We start from the raw sequence: 22,077 nt of genomic DNA on the forward strand, positions 1-22,077 counted from the left end.
CACCTGTTAAAATCCGCATGTGTTTACCGCAAGTTCAAATTCCGCAGCGGAAAAGGTTTCTGCAGCGGGATTAAGGACGTCTTGTGGATTTCTAACATACAAGAGATGTCAATCTGCCATTGAAGCCTGCGAAATAAAACACAAAAAATTCTGCAAGACGTTCCGCAAGTTAAAAATGCAACAAAATCCACACTAATTGACAAAATCCACATCTGCCGCTACGCCATGCGGACAGTTCCATCCCGCGTGAAAAGGTCCCCAAGACTAACATGAAAGCTCAGACACAGCTTAGTAAGCTTTGATATAAAAAGCCAACGGAAACGGTAAAAAAATATTGCAAAATAGATCGCTGTTGATGGACTTCCGCACTCATCTACGTGAACGGGAAGGAACTCCTACCTTATTTAATGGTCTGTAAAAGGAAATCGTTACAAATCTAAAATTGCTAAATTGTACAGCAGTCTTATATAGTCATCTTATAGTCTCGTTGTGACCTGTTCCTCCTGCCCATCTTTCCACTTGTTGATGAGCAGATCACATGCTTCTCCCCACGAGTCAAACACATCCTCCGTTGAGTCTATCAACTTGGCATTAGAAGAGCAGAGGTCGGAAGCACAGTGTAGGGAGCTGGTATGAAGAGGAGTATGATCCTGACTAAGGGCACCAATGCTCCCATCTTGACTCACCTCATTGAGGTTAATTTCACTATTAGAGCACTGTGGCTCTGGATCAGTTTGCGTTACATCCTGCCACATGGAATGAGGCTGGATGACACCATCAGAGATGGTGTATACTGGTTTGCTAGGAGGCTCTGGCATGTGTCCATTCATTTTGGAAAAGAGTAAGCCCAGTCTTTTAAAGGACTCCTTCTTGGAGCTCGAAAGTCTCTGGAGCTTGTTGCCGTTTCGAATAAAGGAACGCTTATCAATGCCGTTACTTTTAGGAGCCTCGTCCATTATCTCTATCCCAGACATTGTTTTGAAGAGGGCTGAGACGTTAAAGTCTTTTTTTTTGTTGGCTATGTTGAAGGACACGCTTTTTGCTTTGGGCCGTTCTTCTGGAGCATCATCTTTTTGTGATACCTCTGTACTGCTGGTGGAATAGCTTCTCCTTGGAGGCTTCCTGTTTCCCAGAAGATCGAGCACTTCGTAGCGGAAGCTGGAGATGTCTTGTTTTAATTCCTGCGGGAACAAGAGCAAATTTGTAATAGAACATCACTCAATAGTTGCGCAAAATGTGGGGGTGAGGCCTAGATTTTGAAACTCACAGGTTATGATTGTTATCATTTTATTTACCCCTCAAAAAGTTGAAATGTTAATCCAATAATTGGTATGATGTGAGTACTACCATGTTTTCTTATTAAAGTAATGAGGACTAGAGATGAGCGAGCATGCTCGTTTAAGCATGCTGCTCAATCAGGTATCGGTATAGCCCAGTAACTGCTTACTTGACCGAGCAGCATGCAGGGGGGAGGGGCAAGGGGGAGAGAGAGAGAAGGAGAGAGAGAGACCTCTCTCTCCCTCTCCCTTCTCCCCTCACCCATCCCCCCACCCCCCGCATGCTGCTCGGTCGAGTAAGCAGTTACTGGGCTATACCGATACCTGATCGAACAGCATGTTTAAACGAGCATGCTCGCTCATCTCTAATGAGGACCTAATCATAGTTAACAAATGTTGTCCAAGCAGATGCAAAAATCTTAGTATTAGCATTGCTATATAGACTGCCACTAGAGATGAGCGAACGTACTCGTTTAGGGCGATTTCGCAATCGAGCACTGCTTTTTTCGAGTAACTGACTACTCGGGCGAAAAGATTCGGGGGGGTGCCGGGGGTGAGCGGGGGGCTGCAGAGGAGAGTGGGGGGGGGTGAGAGAGAGCTCCCCCCTGTTCCCCACTGCTACCCCCCGCTCCACCACGCCGCCCCCCCTCCCCCCGGCACCCCCCGAATCTTTTTGCCCGAGTAGTCAGTTACTCGAAAAAAGCAGTGCTCGATTGCGAAATTGCCCTAACTCATCTCTAACTTCCACATTGAAAATCCTGTGTGAAGATAAATTTGTGCTCAAGTATGTACTCTAAGGATTTCGGTGAAATTCTATTTAGGCAAAGCAAGTTTTTCCTGCGAATCACACATATAATGCAATTTGCACTTATCATCCCCCAGTGCTACCGTACAAGACGCTTCTGAAAGTGTCGCAACGAAACATGTGCAGATCAGTAGTCGACCTACGATGGGATTTAGCATGATGACTGAGAGACTAGAGTCGAGTTATTTCAGAAAATAATTACCTGGATTTCAGCCAGCTTGAAATATAGCCCATATACACTATCCTACCAAAAGTAATTGGACACCTGAGCAAGAATCAAAATTAGTATTTAGTTAAATATGTTCATACTTATTGGGGCTCCTTTGGCCCTAATGACATTGTATACTCTCCGTGGCATAATTTCTACTAATTTCTTATACACTTCAGCTGGTATTTCCCTCCATTCCTCCTGTAAACATATGACGAGTTCATATTTCCTAACCCGATGTCCCAGTTCCTCCCAAAGATGTTCAGTAGGTTCCGCTTGGGACTCTGTGTAGCCGGTCCAATCGGGCAACATCCATATCCTCGAACCAATGTAAAACAGCCTTGAATTTGTGACGAGCCGCGTTGTCTTGTTGGAAGTATTGTTGACCATTTCCAGAGTGTTGTCACACTGTCAACAGCACGTTATTGTCTAGAATGTTAAGGTACACCTCCGTGTTGATCGTTCTTGTTACTACAACTAACGGACCAAGACCATGCTACGTAAAAGATCTCCAGACCATAATGGAGCCCCCGCCATACTTAATTCTTGGACAACACACTCAAGCAAAAAGTGTTCTTCACACCGCTCCTCCACACCCATCTGATTTGAAGATGGCATAGCATGATTCATCATCCCATATTGATCATTCCATGATTCATCATTCCAGAACATTCTCAACTATCCAATGACAACACCATTGTAGACGGGCCAATGTATATTTTTTGAGAGAACCCACCAGACAGTTGCAGGATGAATGGAGGGAAGTACCAGTTGAAGTGTATCAGACATCAGTAGAAAGTATGCCAAGGAGAGTATCCAATGTCAATAGGGCAATGGAGCCCCACTAGTTATTAACATATGGAATTTAATATTACTTTTGATTCTTGCTCAGGTATCCAATTACTTTAGGTTGTGTGTCATAAGAAAGTATGATATATAATACAGATAGGTGAAACTGTGAATTAAACGTAAAGAGGTCTTCCCACTTAATACAGTTATGGCATATCCAAAGGATACACTATAAATGTCTGAAAGATCTAGTCCTGTGCCTGTCTTTAGAACAGGAGTCCACAGACCCCACTCTGGCTCACCTCTGTGGCCACTGGTGGCCCAGATTACAGACACAGGTGACCTGGATGTTCTATGCTATTTTACGTAACTCCCATAGAACTGAATGGGAATTACAGTAATGGTGTAGCACAGCAAACTATACTATTTTGACTATTTTGGGAAGTTATAGAACATGGAAGTTATGACTTTTATTCATTTCTATGGAACTTATAGAAACAGCATAGAGCAGCCAGTTTGGCCTCGGCTTTATGAAATCTTAGCCATGATTGCCATCATGAGTATTTTCCTGGAAAACCCCATTAATAGTCTCCGACATTTCTTTGTGAATTGATTCCCACTCATTCCAGTTGCCATAAAGCACATATGGTACAGTTTATACAATAATGCTGCACTGTACTGAAAGTAACATTACATACATAAGCTTTCGGTTGACACACAGGATATATATTGCGCTTTTAATAGCAGAAACAAGATACATATGGGAAATTAGAGTAAACAGCAGATTTCGTAGCTGCATGAACTTTCCTCCGAGATGTTGAGAAGACTAGCTGTGAAGAGAAGTAACTGCTTCCTGTGAGATGCGTGCATCCATGTATGACCTATATGACTCTTTCATGTGCCTGACACACAACACTGAGGTTACATCTGAGCCAAATGCAAATATGATGTCCTTAAAGGAGAAATATACACACAAAATACAAATACGGATATGAGGAAACAAGAATTGGGGAAACGGGGAACTTGACCCAAAGCTACTAATGCGAGGTTCAGGTTGGGGCTCTCTGCAAAGTGCCTACCCTGATAAAGGTGACCCCACGTCAGGAACCTGGGGCGACCCTGATTTTCTCTACAGGGAATGTGGCAAAAGTTAGATGTTATAAATTCTATGAATCCCAAATGTACAGCAGACAAGATGTAACAACACCCCAGATGAAATAGATAACCAGACAGACTCATCTGAGCTGAAACGCAGGACTGTGTCGTAAGCCAAAGACTAAACTAGAAACACTTTCACACAGAGAGGGTAACTGGTGTCTTCTGTGAGGAGGAGTCAGAATAAAGGTATATAAACTAAAGCTGATTGGCTGGCTGAGATACACACCTCTCAGCCAAGCAGTCAATCCACAATCTGACAGTTTCCCCATCGCTGCCCAGAGCCAAAATGCAACGCCGGTGCGTCGATCACGTGGAATGGTGCTGACGCTGTGACATCAACCTGTTCCCATAGCCAGCAAGCCGTGACAACGGATACATACAACTATATATGTACTTCAGATTTCTGAAATACTGTTCATATATTGGCTGCTTTCGATGTTTCAGGAGTAAACTGCTATTAAGTATTTAGGCCAGAGGCATAGCTAAGGGCTCATGGGCCTGGGTGCAAAAGTTTATCTCACAGAAGCATAACTTGAAGCTCCCGGGCCCCAATTGAAAATCTGTAACAGGGCCCCCAACTATAAGACTTTACTCATAGTACTGGGCTCCCTATATGGAGAAGAGAGGCCTTATGGGCCCCCTAAGGCTCCTGGGCCTGGGTGCAACCGCATCCCCTGCATCTCCTATAGTTACGCCAGTGATTTAGGCACATAAGAGAAAACTGAACTGACTGTACTTATTCAATAACTCCTTTATCACAGCTTCCATCACAGCTCTGAACATGCAAAGAAGAAGCAGAATATAGTGATCCCTCACATTACACTGGCCCCATGATACAATATTTTCAACATAAAAAACAATAGGCAGCTTGGGTCTGCGGCATGTGTAATTCGCTGGAAGGTCCATCCAATCAGCATGGACATTTCACAAGCAAACCACCTGCATTACTGAATGGCCTGCACTGATTGGGTGTCTAGTAGCGCCTCTCTGCAGTACAGTGCGGTACTACATGTTATGAACTATCCTTTACTTGTGCCAGGATGAGCTCCTTTATATACCAGATGAGAGCAGCTCCAGGTTATTTTTCTAGTGCATTGTGTGCTGTACAGGAACCCTGAAGAAGCTGCTGTCCGCCGCTTTTTAACTGCTTTTTAACTTACTCCGTGATTTTCAAACACTGTCTTTTCTATTTTGGCACTTTTTAGAGCTTTTTAACCCTTTCCAATCCACTGTCTGACGTCTGAAGACATTCCGATTGAAGACTGTACAGCTCCGATGTCAAAAGACGTCCGGCAGGGTGTTCTCACTGTATATTACTGGCCACTCTATTGTTGGGGGCCACTCCAGCATGTCCCATACTGCAGTACTGGCTCTAACCAGCAGGTGGCGCCATTGTTTAATAGCAGAAAGAGAGAACCCCCTAGAAAACCCTGAATCCAAAACTGGATTGCAAAGGGTTAGCGCACCTCATCACTCATCACAACGATAGGGTGCATTAAAAAGCGTTTTCAAATGCTGTGACATGCGTTCACAAATACACTCAAAATTGCGGTAAAAACGCTGTGATTTCAAGCTGCTTTTTCTGAACGCATGTTTGAGAGTGGCCCATGAAAGCAATGAACAGCTTCCAGTGGCTCATGTTGAGTTTTAGATGTAAGAACTTGTTTTATCATGCGTTAGCTATTAGCTTTATTTCCTTTAATCTTTATTTTGTATTACTTTTGTTTGACATTTTGGGGCTTCGGAACCAATTACCAGTTTTCCATAGAGTTATGGTTTAAACATACAATGGCTGTCCCATGTTAAAGGGGTTGTACCAGAATTTCAAGTCCTGTGGATAGAGGATAACTTGCTTATCGGTCGGGATGTCAAGATCTCTGCCAAAATCAATAATGGGGGTCCTGTGTCCACAGTCCCCCTCACTACAAGGTTACTGCAGCTCCCGGAGTAAGGAATAGACTGAATGGAGCACCATGATTGTGCAAGTGCACCTCCAATGGGACTGCCAAGATACCCGCTCGGATATTTCCGTAAGTTCCATTGAAATGAATAGAGCACTGACTGCACATGTAGAGCCGGCGCTCCGTTCAGAGTGATGTCACTGCAAGGGAAGAAGCCACTTCTGAAGTAATAGGAGGCGGAGACACAGGAGTCACGTTCTTGGGTTCATCGGGGTTCTCAGCGGTGAGATCCCTAACAATCAGCAAGTTATCCCCGATCCTGTGATGAAATTCTGCTACAGGTTTTAGATAAATTAGAATGATCTTCTCACTATTCTTAGATCACCATAGATTTCCTCTCTTCATACGGCTATTCCACACAGTGGAGCCATTATTGCCCTTAGACATCATCTGGATGCTTACGGAAACTATTCAAATGATCTAAAATATTTGTTACATCTTTTTTACTTTCTCACAATTTGTTCATGATTGATAAAAGATTTCTTCCTCATGTTTGTGGTTGGTCATGGGCTCATCATTCTCCCCATCCTTTGCTAATCTCTATAACCAGTTTATCCGTTGGTATGGGAGATACATAGACGACGTCCTCCTTATTTGGCAGAATTCCCCTAGTTGGGTTCCTCATTTTGTTTCCTATCTTAGTTTATATATAATAACAATAGTTTTGGTTTCTCTTTTACTTTTCGGCAAACTCCTGTCTCCCTCTTTTCTGGCTGTCTTCCTTATTGGAGACCCTTTATCAAATAAAAATTAATATTAAATTGTTTAAAAAGCTTCCTCTGGCAACACCTTATTATATGCACAGAGCTGCCACCCCCTCATGTGGGTAATAACCTTCCAGTATGAGAGTTTATTAGAGCAAATAGGGCATGTTCATTGGAAAAAGATTATAATTAGAGATGAGCGAGCACCAAAATGCTCGGGTGCTCGTTACTCGAGTCGAACTTTCAGTGATGCTTGAGGTTTCGTTTCGAGTAACGAACCCCATTGAAGTCAATGGGCGACCCGAGCATTTTTGTATATAGCCGATGCTCGCTAAGGTTTTCATTTGTGAAAATCTGCAAAACCCAAGAAAGTGATGGAAACGACACAGAAATGGATAGGGCAGGCGAGGAGCAACAACACAATAGTGGCACCCAAATCTTTTCTTCCCAGCGGGCAGGTACTCGCTAAGGACAATGCTCGATCGAGTATTTGCCTTTAGCGACTATGCTCGCTCATCTCTAATTACTACATTTCTTGACTGTATGTGAAGTGTTATTTTAAATGGATGTACTTGTAGTACCGGCAGCTAATGAATGAGTTTTCACATCATAACACATAAATACACTTTCTATAGGTGGAGAGTAGAATCTGCACTACAATACTGAAGGTCACACTCCAAAACTGTAGCATTCGGTAATATTGTAGTTCACAAATGATTAATTAATTTCCTGAAAGGAGTATTCCCATCTTAGACATGCATCACATATCCAGATAATTCACCATAAATTTCTTGGAGTTGTGGATTTTATCATCTGTGTTCAGAACGAGGATCCCCTGAGCCCTATCCCACCTAGTGAGGTGGCTGACAGCCACTGTATCAAGGCCGAGAATGAATGAAGAGGCGGCCACTCAATGCAAAACGTTCTTTATTAAAGGGGTTGTCCCGCGGCAGCAAGTGGGTCTATACACTTCTGTATGGCCATATAAATGCACTTTGTAATGTACATTGTGCATTAATTATGAGCCATACAGAAGTTATTCACTTACCTGCTCCGTTGCTAGCGTCCTCGTTCCCATGGAGCCGACTAATTTTCGCCCTCCGATGGCCAAATTAGCCGCGCTTGCGCAGTCCGGGTCTTCTGCTCTCTTCAATGGAGCCGCTCGTGCAGAATGCCGGCTCCGTGTAGCTCCGCCCCGTCACGTGCCGATTCCAGCCAATCAGGAGGCTGGAATCGGCAATGGACCGCACAGAAGAGCTGCGGTCCACGGAGGGAGCAGACCCCGGCGGCCATCTTCAGCAGGTAAGTATGAAGACGCCGGACCGCCGGGATTCAGGTAAGCGCTGAGCGGTTTGTTTTTTTAACCCCTGCATCGGGGTTGTCTCGCGCCGAACGGGGGGGGGGGGGGGGGGTTAAAAAAAAAAACTGTTTCGGCGCGGGACAACCCCTTTAATTTCTATGGGAGTTATGAAAATAACTGAGCAAGCCAGAGGGTCCCACCCCTAACATACCCTATGGCATAAGTGACAAAGATGGGAACATCCAAATATCCCAGTGCCCATCTAAATCTTGGTGGTACTTTGTAACATAGTATGATAGGCAGAAAAAAGACACATGTCCATCCAGTTCAGCCTATTATCCCCCAATGTTGATCCAGAGGAAGACAAAAAACCTAATGAGGTGTAATTCCTTCCGGACTCCAATCTGGCAATCAGAATAACTCCCGAATCACCGACCCTTTTAAAGTAATCAGTGACTGTATTATGTAATATTTTAATGCTCAAGAAAGGCATCCAGGCTCCTCTTGTACTCTTTTATCAAATTCGCCATCACCACGTCCTCAGGCAGAGCGTTCCAGAGTCTCACTGCTCTTACAGTAAAGAACCCTTCTATGTCGGTGTAGAAATCTTCTTTCTTCTAGATGTAGAGGGTGCCCTCTTGTTACCGTCACAGTCCTGGTATAAACAGATGATGGGAGAGATCTCTGTATTGTCTCCTGATATATTTATACATAGTTATTAGGTCGCCGCTCAGCCGTCTTTTTCTAAACTAAATAACCCCATTGTTGATAACGTCTCTGGGTATTGTAGTCCATCCATTCCACTTAAGCTCTGATATGTCCTTCTTGAGTACCGTAGCCCAAAACTGTCCACAATATTCCATGTGTGGTCTGACTAGTGACTTGTAAAGAGGAAGAACAATGTTCTCATCATGTGCCCCTAGACCTCTTTTGATCCCCCCCATGATTCTCTTTGCCTTGGCAGCAGCTGCCTGACACTGGTTTCTCCAGTTAAAGGGGTTGTCCCGCGCCAAAACGTTTTTTTTTTTTTTCAATAGCCCCCCCGTTCGGCGCGAGACAACCCCGATGCAGGGGTTAAAAAAGAAAACCGGACAGTGCTTACCTGAATCCCCGCGCTCCGGTGACTTCTTACTTACCTGGTGAAGATGGCCGCCGGGATCTTCTCCCTCGGTGGACCGCAGGGCTTCTGTGCGGTCCATTGCCGATTCCAGACTCCTGATTGGCTGGAATCGGCACGTGACGGGGCGGAGCTACAAGGAGCCGCTCTCCGGCACGAGCGGCCCCATTCAGAAAAGAAGAAGACCAGACTGCGCAAGCGCGTCTAATCTGGCGATTAGACGCTGAAAATTAGACGGCTCCATGGAGACGAGGACGCCAGCAACGGAACAGGTAAGTGAATAACTTCTTATAACTTCTATATGGCTCATAATTAATGCACAATGTACATTACAAAGTGCATTAATATGGCCATACAGAAGTGCTTACCCCCACTTTGTTTCGCGGGACAACCCCTTTAAGCTTATGGTTTCCCATTTACTGTGTAATAGTGACATATATATTTCACTATCCATAACCCCACAATGAAGAAACACAGTATAAGATATTGCCAGTATACAGGATGCAACAAATGCTCTATTACCTTAAAGTTTTCTTCTGTTAACCCTTCATTCGTTTTTGAATTTCTAATCATTGCTGCAACGTATCGTTTCACCAAATTTCTGATAACTTCCTATAATGAGAGAAAACACCCCGGAATGTTAGAAAGTTGAACAAATAAAAGAATATATAAAAATGTAAATGACAGTATCTATTTCTGTGTGTTATTTTGTATCTCATCTTCCACTTTTGCTAATATAACATTGAGAAAATATAATTCTACTATGAAATGAAAATAGTTAATTACAAATCATTTATTAACTATAAATCCAATATATTGCACAAGATTTCTTTGTGGTATAGTCTACTATAAGCAGCAAGGCATCCAGGATGTGGGAGGTGGGGGGGCCAGGGAGGAGAGAGAGAGTGAGAGATCTCTCTCTCCTCCCCGGCCCCTGCCCCCCCCCCCCCCCGGATGCTGCTAGGTCGAGTAAGCAGTTACTCAGCTATACCGATACTCAATTGAGCAGCATGCTTAAACTGCATGCTCGCTCATCTCTACTAATGACCTTTTCTCTGGATAGGCCATCAGTAACTGATGGACAGGGATCCACTGCTCAGGACCCTGTCTATCAGCGAATTGCCCCACCTGCTGTCCAGTACAGCAAGCTGGACATTGCCATCAGCGGATAGGGGAGGAATTCGGAGCACCGACTTCTCTTCCACTTAATGCCCAGAACAGCATGTCAGTAACAGGAAGTGTAAGAGAAGTGCGGCGCTCCCATTGATTTCAAGAGAATAGGTCATCAGTTGAAAAGAGCCCAGACTACCCTTTGAAGGGAATGTATTGCCTATTTTTTTAATAATTAAAACCAATACTAAAAAAAATACCTAATTTAAACATGAAAAGAGCAAGTTTATAGTTATTAAGGATTGTTTTGTATTGTTTCTTTTCCCCCCACTATCAGCGCAACTCCTGATCAGGTTTTTCCGTAAACCAGTGGGAAAAATTTGGCTGAAAAGTTAATAGTCAAAATAATGCTAATTTGAAAAATAAAAAAAATTCTAAACTTTAGTATGTAAAGTCAAGAACTATAACAGAATAAAGACCTCTGTACATTATATGCAATTTCATACAAAATCTAATGCAATATTTGTATCTGTGATTCCTGAATTTTTTTAAATAAAAATGTTCAAAATAATTAAAACCAGATAGTGAAACATTTTCCATTTTCTATTCTGTTTTTATCTTCCAATTGTAGATTTTTTAATTCTATTTTCTTTACATGACTATGGTGTGGCCATCTTGCCTGAGCTGCAGTTACCCATATGTAGAGAGATGATGTATAGCAGAATTCATGGGCCATTCAAACAATGGACAGAAGGGGACCTATTCATGTCTATGGGAGAGTGTTGTAGGTATGTTCCTTGACATCTGCAGAGGTCATTGAGCAGGGAAGGGAAGGAGGTGATCTGTGACATCACCTATTGTAAATGTTATGTCCTTTGTTTATCTCTACCTGTCACTGTAATCCTGCCTGTAATGTTAGTGCTGAAAAGTTTTCTCACCAGAACAGGAAGTATCTGCCTATGATCAGGCTCTATGGTCAGTGTGAAAACAGCAGGATTTTAAGATTTTTTTAAAATATTGATCGTAACATCAAAACTAAAAACAATCTACAAACATTCTAAAAGCATATGTTTAACATAAAAACATGATGTATAGAATATGTCATTTTCTGATAACACATTCCCTTTACAAACATATTAGGCCGGTTTTACATCTGTGTTGGAACCTTCCGTCACAGATCTGGCTCAAAATACTGGATGAAACAGGGCAGCATGCAACACTTATACTTCCATACAAAAATTAGGCAGCCGAGCAGAAACCGAATGGACCCCAATATAGTCAATGGGTTCTGTTTGGCGCTGTTCAATTTCGTCCTGAGACGGAGCCGTTCAGCTGCAGGGATACCCCTTTCTTGCTCCCCAAATGGAGCAGGAAAGCAGAGCCCCAAGTGCAGTTGTGAAACCACCCTTACTGCTCTGTGTAGTCTCCCAGTTATTCAGAGCCATAACATCATGCCTATTGAACTCTGGAGGGTGGGGGTGACCTTACTGATATAATGTGGAGACATACAGAGATTTTTTTCTATCACATCTCCAAAGAGTCTGATAGAAAAGAAATTGGGCCATATTCCATTGGACATCATATTACAGAGTTGGAAGCAGTATCTACGTCATAGGCGCTGTACAGTTGCGCAATACAACGGCACATGCCTATAGCTTTGTAGTACAGAGCAGCAGCGACTCTGTGTACCTTTCCAATCCACCGTCTGACGTCTTCCTACATTCTGATTGAAGCTTGGACAGCTCCAATATCAGAAGACGTCCGGCAGGGTATTCTTACCGTCTATTGCCAGCCACTCCGCTGTCAGGACCTTTCTGGCATGCACACACTAGCTTTAGCCAGCAGATGGCACCGTTGTATAACAGCAAAAAGAGAAAGCCTTTTAGGAAACCCTGAATCCAAAATGGGATTGGAAAGGGTTAATAGGACGATGTGCTCAGCAGAAAGAACATGAAATGCACTTAGAAATATTCCAAATTCTGTAATAGAAGGAAATCATTCACATTGGAATGCTATTTTTCGTCCCCTCCTCTCTCATCAGTCGCCTAATAAAACGTGATTGTTTCATTGAATGCAAATTTCCAATTGCGTAAAGCTGCTTTAAAGAGGCAGAGAGCCAAAAATGACTCTCTGACATTCGCAGGGAATTCATACATATTTTATTCTGCTTCATGCACAGAATGCAGGAGCTTTTTGTGACAGAACGTAAAGTAAGGGAAAGTCTATTCCTGCTTGTCACAAGTGCTTCGAGTCAAGCCTTGCCAAGAAGATGGGACTGTAAGAATGTAATGCAGCTTACCTGGTAATGCTGATTCTGAATCAGGTTGTCAGCATGCCGCTCCTGCAATTAAAAATGGATATATGAATTTCAGGTTAGTCAAATTGCAATAATGTTTCCAAATGTCTACGGGGCACCGAGATTCGGGCCACTAAGAATACTTTAGAGGAAATTTAAAAAAAGAGTAATATGTCTTACAGTGAAGGTTTTCAGATTTTCATGTTGTTTCTGTAGCTCTTCTTTACGTTTTCCCGGGCACAGCTGATAGTGGATCCACTTGCAAAGATACCAGATAGATTTTGGACTGGCAATGATATTAAAGGGAGGCGGTAGAGTTCCACCTTCATCAAAGTAACTCATCCAAAGTTTTGTCCTTGCGAATTTCCATTCAATGTCAGCATGATCCTGCCAAAGGAAAAGTCCAATTTTAATTCAGGCTGACTGTGCAAATTGCTATACGACGAAGTAAATCCTTGAATTGTATCAGACAAGACACTTGGTTATTTGTCTCATATTCATATCTCTAAATCTTAGTGTCAGACTGAAGTTCCTTGAGAATATCAGCGGCCGTGATTCAGAGGCTCTGCTTTTCACCTATAAAGAACATGCTCACATCCTGTTTTAATTGTATCATGAAGTTTTCTTGGGTTGGGAAGGGTATCGTTTCTCCTTAGGGAGATAATCTAGAGAGGAGATCACCCATGGTTACCCATGCTCCTCTGGGAAATATGCAAAATGCAAGATAAAAAAATGCAAAATGGTGCAGATTTCGGTGCAGATCTATAGCAAAATCTGTCATGTATGGACAAACTTACTCAAGGATGTCCGCTTACAGACGACTACTCTTGATTGCACTTTGAATGGGGTTTTATCTGTATTTGATGTACTGTTTTGTTATTGTTGGCTTCATCAAGGTGTCCGTCCGGAGCACCGAAACGCATTGCCATCCATCCATATCACTGGAATAAAGGACCAAACCCATATTTGCATTGAATTTGAAGGCTTTTTTCCATCCCATAGGAGTCGACTAGAGATGAGCGAGTATACTCGCTAAAGGCAATTGCTCAAGCGAGCATTGCCTTTAGCGAGTACCTGCGCGCTCGAGACAAAAGGTTCGGGTGCCGACGGCAGACAGGGAGTTGCGGGGGAGAGCGGGGAGGAACGAAGGGGAGATCTCTCTCTCCCTCTCTCCCCCCGCTCCCTCCTGCTGACTGCCGCTACTCACCGCTCCCCCGCGCCGGCACCAGAGCGGGCAGGTACTCGCTAAAGGCAATGCTCGCACGAGCAATTGCCTTTAGCGAGTATACTTGCTCATCTCTAGAGTCGACACTTCTAGGAGGAGGCTTCTTGCTTAGCATAACCCCCTCCTCCCAAGTAAGTGCCGTTCTTGTCTACCATATACTCCCCTGTATATATGTACTTGGCTAATACCACATATCTTTGAAGCATGGAGAAACTTTTTCACTAAGAGTTCACTCTATATTTCTCTGGGGAAGACTCTCTTTTTTTAGAGAATCCCCTTTATTGTCTCCGCAGCTCTCCCTGGACACAGAGGATCTGACATGTAGTATATAGCCAAGAGAAGAACCTTTTAGCGCTCTCTTCCTCTATTATTTTTATCTTTATAGCTCTTCTTTGTACCACTTACACATAGTTTTTGTTTTCTATTCCCATTATCAAGTATAGCTTGACTGTCTTGTCCTCTTTTATTGTAATCCATTACATCCCAACTAATTCTCCATTCTACCACTAAATCCAGGCCCGTACTCCTCGCTTATACCATGATGTGGCCATACACAGCTATCTTGATCTCCTTTGGATCCTCCTAAACTGATCTTCCTTTCTCAATATTTATTTATTTTTCTCTCTTCCCAAATCCAACACTCTTTCCTGTGTTCTTGCACAAACATCGAACCCCCCATGCTTAAGGTGCTACGTTTGTATATAGTTCACTCTGATTTATTATTGGAAGATAAGTGTGCTTAAAGAGGTTATCCAGCACAGAGATATTGATGACCTATCCTTATTGGTGGAGGTGTGACTTGTGGCATCAGTTGTCTGAAGAGGCTGCGAAGCTTGGGCTGAAAGCACATCTGGAGGGAGTATAAGTAGCTGCTATCAGTCAGCTGTTGCTGGCCAATTAGCATTGTCAGGAAGGTTCTTAGCAATGCGCATTAGCTGAAAGCTGGCAACAGACATGGCTCTGTTCACAAAAGTTCTCCCAAAGGTGCTTTTCAGCAGGATGCCAAATGAAATATAAGTCCCCAAACTTTGGATTGGGAGGGAGTATAGAGGCCCTGTAGCTTCTATCACCTACTGGGTTAGCCATTGATTAAATGTCCTTATTTAAATTGCCACTGAATTATGGTGCTTCAACTTTTTCCACATTGCTAAATTAGCAGAAATGTTTTACAAAGCCTTCCAAGCTGTATCTAGGAATTAAAAAATCTATCTATCTCATATCTCTCTATCCATCCATTTGTCCATCCAGCTCACATCTTAAACTCCAGCAGGACTAACCCTTGTCTCCATCCATACTTCCGGTGGAAACAAGATGCACCAGTACTCTATCTATCTCATATCTATCTATCTATCTATCTATCTATCTATCTATCTATCTATCTATCTATCTATCTATCTATCTATCTATCTATCTCATATCCATCCATCTCATATCTATCTATCTATCGGTACTGGTGCATCTTGTTTCCACTGGAACTGTGGATGGAGACAAGGGTTTGTCCTGGTGGAGTGCAAGGGAACACTCCCAGCTGCTGATTGGCAGAATTGCTGACAGTGCCTTATGACACCAGCTTGGTCATGTGGACACCGAGAGCATGGCCGGCTATGTTGACGCCGGCATAATACAGCACCTGACAGCTGTCGGGGGACAGGAACAGAGGGGGTCCAGCTGCAGCAGCATGCTGGCCACACAAAAGGCGATATAGCAGAGCCGGTGGGGACATTGACAGCGAGGACGGACAAAGGCTGAGAAGGCAGAGGTCCGGGAAAAAATGCAGGTAACGGGCTGTTAGGCCGCCGAACATGGGGGAGACAAACAGCACCGGAGACAGGGCATTACTGATGTAAGGCTGGCAGGGAGAGTGACCGGAGGGTACGGACAGTGCCGGATGCAGAAGGGCAGAAAGCAGAGCGGTAAGGACACTGACAGGAGGCGGCAGGGGACATTATGTTACACCGGCAGAGATGGGACTGCGGGGTGCGGAATGCCAAAAGGCAGAGCAATAAGGACAGTGACAGCAGCAGGTAGGGAAAATTATGTTAGCAGATGGGAGGCTGGGGGGTCGGGAGAGAAAAAGACATTGGTCGAGCTGAGAGGAATGTGAGCTAGCCAATTGGCAACTGTGGGCGTTCCATTAAACTCCACCAGGACTAACCCTTGTCTCCACCAATACTTCCGGTGGAGACAAGATGCACCAGTACTCTATCTCATATCTATCTCATATCTATCTATCCATCCATCTCATATCTATCCATCTCATATCTATCCATCTCATATCTCTCCATCTCATATCTATCTATCTATCTATCTATCTCCTATCTATCTCATATCTATCTATCCATCCATCTCATATCCATCCATCTCATATCTATCCATCTATCTATCTATCTATCTATCTATCTCATATCTATCTATCCATCCATCTCATATCCATCCATCTCATATCCATCCATCTCATATCCATCCATCTCATATCCATCCATCTCATATCCATCCATCTCATATCTCTCCATCTCATATCTCTCCATCTCATATCTATCTATCTATCTATCTATCTCCGGATAAAGGGAACACAGGTGATGTCCTGTAATACTGAACACCTACTGTAGGCAGATGTACCCTTCAAGAGTCTGATAGTGATAGGAGGCAAAGCCTGCAGCAACCTTACTAGCAACTGTTTCCTTTAGTCTCATTTGGACTTCAGAAGGAATGATACATAACTAAGTAACTATTTAAATATAAAAAGCCCATTCACATTAGTGTTTTAGGGTTCCATTTAGGAGCAAGAAAATAACACGCAATGGCTGAATAGAATCGCCATATGATAGAACCAAACAGTGTCAAACAGACCCTATCGACTACAATGGGATCACTTCCCTTTCTGGCCAGCCATGCAGCATTTTCCCGGACTTTACAGAATGAAGTAGCACCGCATTCAGCACTATCAGCTGCAGTATTTTATGGGAATTCACCAACAAAGTTTCCAAATGGATTCTTTGACACTGAAATGAACGCGCTCTACGAAACAGCTAAATAGAGACAGAAGAGGCAAAGTCAAGGATTTCTATTTTTTGCTTTTTTAAAATACAATTTAAAATAATGCAGGAATATGATGTATAATAGATGCGGATGTGGAGGAAATCCCTGCGACGGATCCATCCAATTTCACAATACAAAGCAATATTGTTGTAATGCAGAATTCCCCTTATAATCCGGATGAAGTGCTAATAGCTGATTTTGGTTCGGTGTTATCCATATTGATATTAAACAATATTAAATATACGCCACAGTATGTCCAATATTACATTTTCGTAGTGCATCCAGCTTTACCACTTGGGGGCAGTATAGTCAGTCTATTCTCATATATTCCTTGGAGATAGCGATAACAGAATTGGAAAATGAAACAATTCAGCAATAATATCTCTGCCGAGTGTCACAGCATTGTTCTGGGCTACATTGTGTCAACGACTGGAGATGAAACAGTAGCGTCATCGGGAGGGCTCTAGATATTCACTACCTGGCACAGAAAAAGAGAAATGCCAGCAAACTGTAGGATTAGATAACTATAGTGCTAACCGGCATTATACCATGCACACTAGTGCATTTACCTGCACCACCAAGGCACTTTATGGTATATTTCTACTTGGTTACTGTAGCAGCCTGTATGTCAAGCCCTATGATACTAACCTTACATCACTATAAGAGATGAGTGAGTATACTCGCTAAGGCTAACTACTCCAGCGAGTAGTGCCTTAGCTGAGTATTTCCCCGCTCGTCTGTAAAGATTCGGCTGCCGGCAGGGTAACAGGTGAGTTGCGGCGGGGAGCGGGGGGGAGCGAGAGATCTCCCCTCCGTTCCTCCCCGCTCCCCGCCAGCCCCCGAATCTTTAGAGACGAGCGGGGAGATACTCGGCTAAGGTACTACTCGCTCGAGTAATGTGCCTTAGCGAGTATACTTGCTCATCTCTAGTCACTATAGAACTACCTTAACCTACATGCTCCCATTGTGTACATGGATTATATCAGCTGGTATGAGCCAATCTCAGACGCTTTGATTTGCTAAGGGTGGTTTCACATCTGCGACAATATACTTTGACATCCCTGTGTAGATTATAACTGGCCAGGTTGATGGATAGGTGATTGCCTACCGTGTTTCCCCGAATATAAGACAGTGTCTTATATTAATTTTTGTTCAAAAAGGTTTAACTTTTTTACATGTATAGTTGCCTGGACACTATTTAAATTGACTTTTTTAATTAACTTAGCAGGGCTTAATTTTGGAGTAGGGCTTATATTTCAATCATCCTCAAAAAGCCTGAAAAATCATTTTGCATCCTCAAAAATTCTGGAAAATCATGCTATGTCTTATTTTCAGGGTATGTCTTATTTTAAGGGAAACAGGGTAGTGCATCATCTCATAGAAGGTATTTGGTTGGTGCAATTGTATTATAGAAGAATTACAGGTAATTGATGCCCATCAGACTTTTGACACATTTGTTTGTCTTTAATTGCGATTAAAAAAATGACAAAACTGCTATTCGCAAAGATCGCAGGCGTAGAAGGAGCTGCACAGATAAAGTCACATGACCACATGTGTGCAGGACCTGAAGGCAGAGCAGTAGTAAGGTTCCACAGAGGACGAGAGCTTAGACTGCTACTGTATAAGGGATCTATTTATTTAAAGGGAACTAGTCAGCTTGAGCATGCTGTCCAAGCTGCAGGCATGATGTTATAGAACAGGAGGAGCGGAGCAGAGTGATATATAGTTTTATGGGGAGTCAATAAAACTGATATTATATTTATTTATATCTATATAGTGGTCCAGTGGGAGGTCTTATCAGTGACTAACAGCTATCTCTATATGCATTGTCATACACAGCTGTCAATCACTGATAGCTCCGCCCACTGGACCTCTAAGCTCAGAATGCTCAGAGATTTAAGTGAAAAAAGGACACGTTCCACTAAATCTTTTCCCATAAAACCATATATCTATCTTCTCAGCTTCTCCTACTCTATAGCATGATCCTGTGGTTTGGACACCATCTGCAAGCTGACAGGTTCCTCTAAGGGGCTTGGTCTTGGGTATGTAAATACTTAGAGGGTCTGGTCTGTGTTCCATTTATTTTGGGGTCTACATTAGTTTAGGGTTGGATGTGAGGTCTGTGTTTATTCTCTGGTCTTGTGGGATCTGTATGTGTTCTTGGGTCTGGTCTGTTCACACTGCTTTCAGCAGGCCTGGCAGTTGGATAAGAAGAATAGTGCTGCATGCAACCATATTCTCCCTGTCAAAAGATAGAAACCCAACTAAACCTTACAGACCTCATCATAAATCAATGGCATCCAACAGTGGTGCAATACATTACATGATGCATCCAGCAATGTGCTATAACAAAGTCTTAGGGTACTTTTACATGAGCCGATAGCCATCCGAATAAACGAGCCATTGTGCAGAACTGTCAACCCATGTAAGCACGGCACCCAACAGAGTACTGAGTAAAAAGTTGCTCAGTAGTTCTGTTTCAGCTCCGGAACAACTAGTGAGTAACGTCTTAATGTAAACCCACAGTTGTTCATCTTTGAACAATGGACTGTTTGCAGTCAATGAAGGCGGGTGGTCGGAAGAGATCTCCAGCATACTCCACCTCCATTCGTGGAATGACTATCACTCCTTTGTGAAAGCATAGGAGCAATAGTTGTCCCCTCTAAAACAACACTTACCCATTGACTTCTATAGACCACCAGGAATATTCCCATTACCTCTTCACTACTAAGGACCCAATCACTACCACTTTGAATTGATTCTTTGCTTTATCTACATAGGACACCAAAATGCCTTGCCCCTTAGTGGGTCCTGAGCCACTAATGGTTTCCCCCCCACCCATCCTAACAATGGTGCAAGGCACAGTACACCCACTGCACCACATATGGATTAGCAGTGGACAGCTGATATTTGCATGTACCTGTTCAGTGGTCCCCAGAATGAATATTACATGTGGGCCCTAAGCACCCAAGTCCAACACTGACCCCTTTAATGTAATTGTATGTACCTAATATAAACTAGGGACATTTCAGGAGCGGGAAAAAGGATTTCAGTTGAAATTATAGAGGGTTGTCCCTTCAAAATATGACCTTTTAAACCCATTCAGCTCCCGAAATTCGTCATTTTTTTAATTTTCGTTTTCTTCAGCCCCGCCTTCTAAGAGCTATAACATTTTAATTTTTCATCGATGGTCATCTGAGGGCTCGTTTTTTTGTGGGACGAGTTGTATTTTTTAATTATGCCATTTAATTAACCATAAAGTGTCCGGAAAAACTTTAAAAAAAATTTAAATTGGGAAAAAATTTTAAAAATGCAATTGCACCATTTTTTGGAGAATTTAGTTACATTTATATAGCTTCATGTTTTTCAATTTTTAAAAAGTAAATACATTTTTTTCTTAAACAAAATTTTGTTTTCCATCATAACCGTTGTATTTTTTCATCGACTGGTCTGTGTGAGGGCTCATTTTTTACGGGGTGAGCTGTCGTGTTTATTAGTACCATTTTGGGAATCATGTCTTTTTGATGAATTTTTATTACATTTTTGGGGGGAACTATGCTTTATTTTTCAAATATGTTTTTTTTTCCAACTGATTAGATTTTTATGGGGAAAACAGAAAAAGGAAGTTTTTTTAAAACTTTTAAGATTTTTTAATTTATTCACTGATAAAAAAAACTTTCTTCAAGCTTTTTTTTACACTTTTATTTAGTCCCTACAGAGGACTTGCATTTGCAATTATTTGATCGCAATGCACTATATACTGTAATACTTGAGCATTGTAGTTGATAGTGATTTTGGATGCTGCCTATAAAGTCCTGCCACGGGCAGAGCTTCATAGGCATCTATGTATAGCAGCCCTTTGAGCTTTCAGAGGGCTCCAAATGGCCATGCCAGCAATCAGCACCCTCGATATTGTTGCTATGGATGCCAATTGGCCATGTGAGGGAATGCCCTGCTCCTGCTGCGCGGTCAGCGTTGACAGTGGCATCTAAAGAGTTAACTGCCACAATCAGAGCTATCTCTGATCACGGAAGTTACCTCCTAGCTGTCTGAAACAGCCGATAGCCACCGGATACGGAGTGGACTCAGCTCCTGAGCCCGCTCCATACACCCTTCATTACCGCCAACAGTCTTGGAGAGTTAATTCAGTAAAAGTTTAGAGTTGGAACATGGCAGGTGACATCTGCTCCATTCTCTATGACCGTCATGTCCAATTTGTTAAGAGGCAGCACTGCACATCTCTTAAAAAAACCTTAAAATAGTTGCCTTCCTATGCCTACAGTATATATATCAGAAAACCCTTCTCCAAAAGTTGACATTAGTCTCTGGGCAAGGCATGTTTTTCTACCTTGACATCTACCTGGAGTTAAATCTGTCCCTTAAGCTATGGGACATGTCACTTCTCAGGAACAGTGACAACTCCTGAGATGTTAATCTGACGATGTACCTTACAGTATTCCCAAATAAGTTCACATGGAGGTGCAGCGACCGTTCTGCGCTTCTAGGCACCGTATCAAATACACAAGAACAAAGAGCATTCGCCAAGCCTGGAGTTCAATAAATCAAACAAATGCATCTGGCCATGAAGACTGCTTGGGTACATTTATGTAATTTATTGAACTGTAAGCAAGCTGCTCTCCTCTGAATGGGATCTGTTCTACTGGATAAACACATGGATTATATGCATGTTACAGACATTTGCTCATTGGCCCTAAAGGATCTGCTCATGAGTTAAGGTTTCATGTAAAATCCAGCATTTAGTTTGACTGCACTTTTCAAACTGTAAGACTTTTCCAACAGAATACAGGTGCATGTTTTTTTTATCTGAAAATTACTTAATCAGTCAAAAAATTGGAACAAAAATTCACAAAAATTGCAAGCAAAAATTGGACTGAATTTTCCAGACCCCCCCCCACACCTGTGAATATACCCTTAGCCTAGAGCTCATGGACAGCTCAGTGTAGATGGGAAAAGTTGCAAGTCTTCAGTGTCGGATTAGCAAATAGTCAAGTAGGCACCGGCTGATAGGTTTGTGCCTTTAAGGTGCCCTGCAACAATGTATCAAAATAATATTGAGTTGATAAAAAA

General features: G+C 42.7%; 1 protein-coding gene across 1 annotated transcript in view; it reads right to left on the reverse strand.

The window, feature by feature from the left end:
• Positions 1–433: 433 nt before the first annotated feature.
• The window catches only part of TRPC5 (transient receptor potential cation channel subfamily C member 5), a 207,797-nt gene continuing 186,153 nt past the window's right edge, over positions 434–22,077 (reverse strand). Inside the window, exons 7-10 of the mRNA XM_066579874.1 lie at positions 12,906–13,112; positions 12,729–12,770; positions 9,842–9,931; positions 434–1,181 (exon numbers count right to left, since the gene is read on the reverse strand). Coding sequence (XP_066435971.1) covers positions 477–1,181; positions 9,842–9,931; positions 12,729–12,770; positions 12,906–13,112 — 1,044 coding nt within the window. The 3' untranslated portion in view covers positions 434–476. The remainder of the gene's footprint in view (positions 1,182–9,841; positions 9,932–12,728; positions 12,771–12,905; positions 13,113–22,077) is intronic.

The sequence above is a fragment of the Eleutherodactylus coqui genome, chromosome 10 (assembly GCF_035609145.1).
Source record: "Eleutherodactylus coqui strain aEleCoq1 chromosome 10, aEleCoq1.hap1, whole genome shotgun sequence".
Classification (NCBI taxonomy): Eukaryota; Metazoa; Chordata; class Amphibia; order Anura; family Eleutherodactylidae; genus Eleutherodactylus; species Eleutherodactylus coqui.